Here is a 7,573-nt window from a genome sequence, read left to right as displayed (position 1 = left end):
CCGGAGCAGGTCTTTTTTCGCTCGGCGGCTCGGGGCCGGCCGGCGCCTCCCGCCGCCGGGGGGGGACAGAGGTTTTTCTCCTTCCCTGCCCCTGCCCGCTGCCTCCCTCCCGCATCCCTCTCCTCCGCCCGCTCCCCCCCCCCCGCCCACGCACACACGCACACACGCATCCGCCTGGTCGCGGCCTGTTGCCATGCCAGTCCCGCCCCCCGTCTCTGCCACGCCGGAGGACCCGTCGGCTGCCGGCCAGTCGCCGGAGTCCCTGTCGCTGGGCCTGGACCCGGTCCTTTCGGATTCGGATACCGACCATCACCATGGCGATGTGCTTGCTCTCGGGCCGATCGCCGACAGCGACGATGACGAGGCCCCGGACGCCGGGGACCTTGGGTCCCTGCCGGCGCTATTGCGCCCCGGGGGGCCGCCACCCCTTGGCGCCGGGGCCGCGGCATCTGATGCCTTTGACCGGGACGTGGCCGATGCCATCGCCAAGATGTCCACCATGTTGACCGAGGCAAAGCGGGCCCTCGGGCCGCTGGTGTCACTGCCGGTGCGTGAACGCCCATGCTGGCATGCGCACACACGCACACGCACACACGTATAGATGCATATGCCCGCGGATATGGGTGCCCGCAGTCCCCTGCTCCCTACCCCTCTCTCTCTCTCTCTCTCTCTCTCCCGTCCCCCCCCCCCCCCCTCCCCCGATCTTCCCTCTGGTTGTTGATTTCCGGGCACTAATCTTTCTCCTCTCGTCGACCTTCTTCGGCATCGCATGATCCCCTCTCCTCCATGCACGCACACACACACACACACACACACACACACACGCTGACCCCCAGCCTGCCAGCACACGGGCCAAGCAGGACGCCGCACGCCTGGCGTCTACCATGTCACTACTGTGCTTTGGCTTGCTCGGGCCGTCGGCCGATGCCGATGCCTTCCCGGCCCAGCGGACCGCCGGGCGCACGCCAGGCGCTCAACCTTCCCCCAGCCACCCGGTGTCCACGGAGCCGCTGTCATCGATCGTGGCCGCGGCCCTGGCCCCGAGCATGGGCGCCACCGGGGCCGGGGCCACCTTCACAGCAGCCGAGTCGCCGATCGTCGGCCTGGTCCGGGCACTGGAAAATTTGGCGGCCGACGCGTCGACCAGTCTGTCCGCCGCCGGGGGCAGCAGCAGCAGCAGCAGCAACACAGCCGCGGCCTCCAGCCCGGCGGTGTCCGACGGCCCGGACCCGGGCTCGGGGCTCGGCTCGCCGGAGTCTCCACTGGCCGGCGAACGCCCGGCCACGCCGGATGGCGACCTCCCGGCCGCCGAGCCGGACGAGTATGCCGCCCGATCGGAGGCCATCCTGCGGGGCGACCTGCGCGCCTTGCCGCCCCGGCTGCGGCCCATCGCCCTGGAGATCATCCGCCTGCGCACGGCCTCGGCCGAGCGACCTCCCTCGCCCGGGAACGGGGCCCTGTGCGCGGCGTGCGCCGGGCCCTTTTCGCCACCGCCGCCACCGGCGCCAGCCACCGGTGCCGTGCGCAGTTTCTTCTCCTCCCCATCGAGCATGATCTCGCGCATGGGCGGCTATGCCTCGTCCACGCCGACCCCGGTACGTCCCGGCGTGGGCTCCCCCATGTATCCATCCTGGCGGCCATGCGCCCACTCACACGTCCATGCGCACGGACACACACACACACACACACATGCAAACCCGCGGCCCGGGGAAATGCCCAGCCCTCCTCCACGGCGGCGGCCGACTCGCAGGCCATCGTCCGGGCCTTGACGCTGGAGATCACCCGGCTAAACCAGGAGAATGCCTCGCTCAAGTCCGCCCTGGACGCGGCACGCGTGGCGGCCTCCTGTGCCAGCCCCTTCGCCGGGGAGCGCCGGTCGGATTTCTCGCTGGATGTCGGGGCCACCCTGGCAGGCGGGTCGCCGGCCGCCAGTGTCCTGCAGCTTGGGCGCTCGCCGAGCTTCGAAGAGCGCCTCCATCGGCACGGTTTGCTGGACACGCCGGCCGATCCGGCTGCACTGGGCCTCCCCCTGGCCGGGTCCTTCACCGGGGCCGGGGTCGCCCTGCACGAGGCCGGTGGCCCTCCCTCCCTGGCGGAGGGGCCACTGACTCCGGTTCGCCAGGGCCCGGGCGCAGGGCCTGACCAGCTCCACCGCTACCACCACGGTCCTGGGCCCGGCCCCGCCGAGGACCTGATGCTGGGCGCTGCTGGGGGACCAGACCCCGGCCAGCACGGCTCCAGCGGGGCCGTGCTCTTTTAGCCGGCGCGCCGGAGATAATACACCCCTTCGTTGGCACATGATAGCCGCCCGTATGGGGCGCGCGTTGCCCTGGGGTGGTGAACACGTTTAGGCCGCGATGGGGCGTGCGCGGCCCGGGGGGGGCGGATTGCCAGGCCCGGGACGCGCGCCTGCCCGCGCACACCACAGGGGACACTGGGGTCTAGATTGCGCGGACCTGGGGCGGGGCGCCCAGGTCGCAGCCCCGGGATGTGGCCGTGGCCGCGAGGACGCGCTTTCCCTCCGGGGCCTGGGAGATAGCCGGCGACGGATGGCTGTCGCGCGGGGGGGGGGGGGGGGGGGGGCGGGCAGAGACCGCAGCCCCCCCCCGTGAGCGCGCCCAGCCCCGGCCGCCATCCCCGCCAGGGCCCCTGGGCAGGACCCGAGAAAAAAAGGGCGCCGCGGCGCAGCTCGCGCGAGGGGTCGAGGTAGCCCAGCCTCCGATTGACTCCCCTCCTTTGCCCTCGTTCCCGTCCCCCCCTCCTGACAAAGGACGCGGGCCACCGCATACACCGCACACACACACACACACACGCACGCACGCACGCACGCACGCACGCACGCACGCACGCTCCCCCCACCCCCCTGCCCCAGTCCCCCGCACCTCCCCCGAGTCGGCGACATGGACAGCACGGTCCGGCGGGTGTCCCGGTCGCTTGACGCCCGGGTGTCGGCCTCCTGGTGGAGGCAGGTCCACCGGGTATACGGCCCACGCGCGGAGGACATCTCCCGGTCGCTGAGCCGGCTGGTCATGTCGGATGCGGCCGGCGGCGGCCTGGACCGGAGCTTCTCCCCAAGCAGCCATGTCCAGGAGATCCAGGACGTGGCGGCCCTGTGGCTGGAGCTGCAGGAGATCATCCGCCGGCAGCGCGAGCAGGCGGCCGAGGCGGCCCTCGCCGCGCGATCCCCTGAGGCCGACACCGACGGCCTCGAGGAGCCGGACCTGGCCACCGGGCCGGCGACACCGGCCCCCACGCACCCGGGCACCCGGCGGTCTTCCCTGTCCTCCGGGCTGGGCGCCGCTCGCCCGGGGCCCGGGGTCCTCGGGCACCCGGCGTCGGATCTGATCGACTGGCTGACGCGCCCGGGGCTCAAGCGGTCGCTGACCGGGCGGCGGCTGTTGCAGGCGCACGCCGGGCCGGGGGCCGGGGGCCCGGCCTCGCGCACGGCCTCGGCCTCGGCCCCGGATGACTCGGCCGCGGCCGGCGGCGGGCCGGATGACGCCGGGACCAGCGGGGCCGCGGCCGCCGGCGGCCCGGCCGGCCCGCAGGACATCCTGCTGGCCGACTCGCCGGACGAGACGGACCCCGATGTGGATGCCGGCCGCTTGGAGGAGGCCCTGCAGGCATTCATCCTGGCCAAGTGCGCGGTGGCCATCGCCGGGTCGGCCGGGCGGGCGTTGGCCGCGCGCGGCGGTCGCAGCGGCGATCTGCTGGACTGGTGGCAGGGCTGCCTGCACCGGTCCTCCTCGCAGTGGCTCTTCCTCCTACGGCTGCAGCAGGTGCCGGTGGACCTGGGGCGCATCTTGCTGCGGGCCCTGCTCAGCCAGCTGATCCGCCTCGGGGTCCTCTCGACAGCCCCGTCGGCCGACATCCTGGTCAGTGGAGGCCGTCTGCGGTATGTGCGCTTCCTGGCGGCCTGGGCCGCGCGCACCGGGTCCATGTATCGCCAGCGCTATGAGCATGACCTGTCGCCACGGCTCCCGGGGTTCCTGCGCGGCGGGCACCCGGCTGGGGACGCGGACGCGGACGCGGACGGGGCCGGGGCCGGGGCCGGGGCCGGGGCCGGGACCGCCGGCAGCCCCGCCGGGCTGCCACCCACCGACCGGGCCACCCCGCCGGCCGGTGCCTGGCCAAGCCGGGGCCCGCACGTGCCGGACCCCGCCGGCACCCCGAAGTCCTGGCGCCCGCTGGCCATGGCCGCGGTCGAACTCTTCCCCTTCGGCTGGCGCTTGGGCCGGCACACGGAGTGGCTGGCCATCGGGCACTTGCGCCTGCTCCGGCGAGCTCGGCAACAGGTGCACGATGCCCTCGGCTCGGTGGCCCTCAGTGTCAGCCTGCTGAATGACGCGGTGGCCCGGGACATTGGGGCTCCCCGGGCGCCGGACCAATTGCGCGACTATGCGGCCCTGGTGTTGACGGATGTGTGCTGCGCCCTGTCCCTGCCGGAGACCAGCACCCATGCCCCGAACCAGGGGTTCTGGCGGCGCATCTTCGCCGACGACACCTACTACCCGGAGACGGCCTTCGCCGCGGCCGGGTCGATGGACTTCTTCGCGCAGGCGGCCGCGGCCGCCGACCGCGGCGAGGGCCCCGGCACCGGGGGCGCCGGCAGCGACTTCGAGGAGGAGCCCCAGCCGGAGTCCGGCACCACCCTGCAGCAGCAGCACCAGCACCAGCACCAGCATGACCGACTGTCGCGGCTGTCGGCCAGCCAGCGGCCGGACTTCGCGGCCCTGGCCCCGGCCCGGCCGCCGGGTGACGACGCCCTCGGGCCGGAGCTCCTGCGCGAGGTGAACATGGCCGCATCGCAGTTCAGCTTCCGGACCATGCACATCCTGCGGGCGCACCGGCCGCCGCGGCTGCTACTTCGGTACTGGCTGCCGCTGCTGGCCGGGACCCTGGCCGCCGGGCCGATTCTCGGGCGGCTGGCCTCCTTCCAGCCGACGGTGGCCAATCTGGCCCAGGAGGCGGTCCTGCTGGCCCGGCGCCTGCTGACCGACTGGGTGGTGGCTCCGCTGCTGGATGTCTATGACACGGTGAAGTACGGCGGCCGGGGGGGCGGCCCCGGGGCCGGGCAACTGCGCATGATCAATGAAGGGTCCTTGGAATTGGACCGGGCCCTGCTGGAGCGCATGGTGACCGCCTATGCGGAGGCGGAGCGCCAACGGGAGCCGCCGATGCTGCTGCGGCTCCTGACGCCCGGGGTCGAAAACCAGCTGGACCTGGAGGGCGCCGGCGGCCGGGACGGTGTCTTCGACTTGTCCGATGCGCGGCTCAATCCGGCCGGCGGGGAATTGGCCCCGGAGTTGCAGGACATGGCCATCGTCAATGCGGCCTTCGAGCGCGAAACCCGTCGGCCCCTGCTGTCGGCCGTCATCGGGCCCCTGCCGCGGCTGCTGCTGATCCAGGTGCAAAAGACCCGTGTGGACTTGGAAACGGCCCTGGCGGCGGTCGACCGGCTGCTCCGCGCCAATACCCTGAACTTCGCGCTGGTGGCCGTGACCCCGGCCACGGCCCTGGTGCTGGCCACGCTGTGGGGCCTGCGGAATGCCCTGCGCCGGGCGCGCGGCCTGTCCACTTCGGCCCGCGAGGCGCAGCTGCACCTGTGCGAGTCCATGCGCGGCCTGGAGCGAACGCTCATCAATTCCTTCGCCTCCTCGGCCGACACATTGCTATTGACGAGCACGGCCGCCACGCCGGCCGATCGGTCGGGCGCCGCGGCCCCGGCCGGCGGGCCGTCCCAGGCTGGGAGCCCGGACGACGTGTCGCCCCTGTCGCCGGGGGCCTTTCACCGGCATCCCCACTCGGGGCACGGGTTCTCGGACAGCATCAGCGAGCATGGGCGCGGGGTGCCGCCGGTCGGAGCACCGGGCGGACCCCTGGCCGGCGGCAGCAGTGCCCTGGCCTTGGATGTCCTGGCCCCGACTCCGGGCTTTGCCGGGCAGGCGCTGCACTCGATCGACCTGCTCAGCACGGCGGACATCCGGCTGTATGGGCGGGTTCTCATCGAAGTGGAGATCCTTCGCCGGGCGGCCCGGCGGGCCGGGCTCCCCCGGGCGGCGCAACTCCGGCAGACCTTCCTCCGGGATTGCGACGACATCGAGCGCTTTGTCACGGCCTCGGTGCATGCGCTCCAGCGTGGCATGGATGCCATGGCTGCCTGCCACCGGAACCAGGCTCTGCAGGTGATTGCCAGCATGTACCGGACCTTCCCCTTCCTGGTGGACACCAGCACCTAGCACATACAAGTATCCTGGCCCGCCCTTTCCTCTCCACTTGCAGGTGGGGGGGGGGGACGGAGGAGGGAGGGCCACGAACACATAAATAGGTTGTGACAGCCGGGCAAGCGCAGGGGTGGACCTCCATGCGCGTGTGCGCATGTGCATGGGCGCATGTGCATATGCACACCCGCATCACCAGAAGGAAGTGCCGAAGCCACGCTCAACTGGGGCCGTGGTGGCGGTGGTGGTGGTGATGGTGGCAGCGGCGGTGGCCGCCGCCGGGGCGGGGGTGACCGGGTCCTCGGCCACCGGAGCGGACTCCTCGGCCAGGACGTCGGCCGCCGACCGCCGGCCCGGCCGGTGGACATGCTCATAAGCGGGGTCACCATCGGCCAGGAGCAGGGACGAGTGGTTGTGCGTTTGGGCCGAGGATACCGGGGCCCGGCGGCGCTGCGGGGACTCCGGCACCGGGGCCGCGAGGCTGCTGAAGGAGCGCCCGGCGGTGGCCGGGTCATCGGTGGGGCCGGCCCCGGCCGGCATGTGGTCCAGCTGCCCGCCGAAGGCGGACCCGGTGCTGGCGGTCTGGCGCGGGCTGCCGGAGGCTCCGGCCCCGGCGGCCGCCGGGGCCGCCGCATCAAAAGCAATGAACCCCCCGAAGCCGGCGGCCCGGGAGCGCTGCTCGGCTTTGGACTGCTCCTCGGCCGCGCGCTGCTCGGCCAGATGCTGCTGGTAATCCTCAATGGACTCCTCGAAAACCAGGCGCTGGCCGGCTCCGGCGAAGCGCGCCGGCGAGGCGGCCACCCCCGGCACCAGGGCCTCGGCCCCGGGAGAGGAGAAGGACCCGTCACAGACCCCGAGGTTGGAACCGCGCGGACCGCCACCGAAGCCGCCCGGGCCGCCGGGCGATGCGGGGACCGCGTCCTCCGGCCCGGCGAAGCCCACATTGGAGGTGGTGTGCCGGGTGCGATTCCGCTGGAAGTCCGTCTGCGGGGCATTCGGATCGATGGGAGCCGCGGTCGAGGGGTCCTCCACCGGGCCGAAGCCGACCTGGCTGGCGAAACGCCGGGCGGCAGTCACCTCGGCCGAGGTGGGCGAGCGCGGGGCCTCCGGCGCGTCCTCGCCGAAGAACGACCGTCCGGCAAAGCGCTCGGACCCGGGCGATGACGCGGGGTCGGTGTCCTGCACCGGGGCCATGGAGATCTGGGAGACATTGTGGTCGCGCATGCCGCCACGCGAGGTGGCCGGCCGCTCGGGCGAGAGGGCCCCGAAGCCGGCGCCCTGGTGGATGACCAGGTTGTCATGGTGTGCGAAGACGTCGGAGACGTGGCCGCCTTTTTGGGGGGGGGGGGGGG

The 7,573-nt window shown here is 73.1% G+C and overlaps 3 protein-coding genes across 3 annotated transcripts in view; 2 read left to right on the top strand and 1 right to left on the bottom strand.

Moving 5' to 3' along the window:
- The first annotated feature begins 127 nt into the window (after nucleotides 1–127).
- Nucleotides 128–2,298, top strand: H696_01974 (hypothetical protein). The gene is made up of 3 exons (XM_009495876.1): nucleotides 128–547; nucleotides 837–1,595; nucleotides 1,721–2,298. Exons 1-3 carry the CDS (start codon nucleotides 194–196, stop codon nucleotides 2,258–2,260), a joined length of 1,653 nt encoding a protein of 550 aa, XP_009494151.1. The 5' UTR covers nucleotides 128–193; the 3' UTR covers nucleotides 2,261–2,298.
- A 602-nt stretch (nucleotides 2,299–2,900) lies between these two features.
- Nucleotides 2,901–6,289, top strand: H696_01973 (hypothetical protein; the record flags this gene model as incomplete). Its single annotated transcript, XM_009495875.1, has 1 exon — nucleotides 2,901–6,289. One exon carries the CDS (start codon nucleotides 2,901–2,903, stop codon nucleotides 6,237–6,239), a length of 3,339 nt encoding a protein of 1,112 aa, XP_009494150.1. The 3' UTR covers nucleotides 6,240–6,289.
- A 124-nt stretch (nucleotides 6,290–6,413) lies between these two features.
- Nucleotides 6,414–7,573, bottom strand: part of H696_01972 (hypothetical protein) — a gene marked incomplete at both ends in the record, with an annotated part of 2,762 nt that continues 1,602 nt past the window's right edge. Inside the window, one exon of the mRNA XM_009495874.1 lies at nucleotides 6,414–7,552. Within this exon, the coding sequence (XP_009494149.1) occupies nucleotides 6,414–7,552 (1,139 nt within the window). The remainder of the gene's footprint in view (nucleotides 7,553–7,573) is intronic.

This window comes from Fonticula alba, assembly GCF_000388065.1.
Source record: "Fonticula alba strain ATCC 38817 unplaced genomic scaffold supercont2.3, whole genome shotgun sequence".
Classification (NCBI taxonomy): domain Eukaryota; order Rotosphaerida; family Fonticulaceae; genus Fonticula; species Fonticula alba.
This window is presented reverse-complemented; position numbering and strand designations above follow the sequence as displayed.

Coding starts and splice junctions, on each gene's coding strand:
- H696_01974 (XM_009495876.1), top strand. CDS start 194: ATGCCAGTCCCGCCCCCCGTCTCTGCCACGCCGGAGGACCCGTCGGCT. Junction 548..836: donor GGCCGCTGGTGTCACTGCCG/GTGCGTGAACGC, acceptor GCTGACCCCCAG/CCTGCCAGCACACGGGCCAA. Junction 1,596..1,720: donor CCTCGTCCACGCCGACCCCG/GTACGTCCCGGC, acceptor GGAAATGCCCAG/CCCTCCTCCACGGCGGCGGC.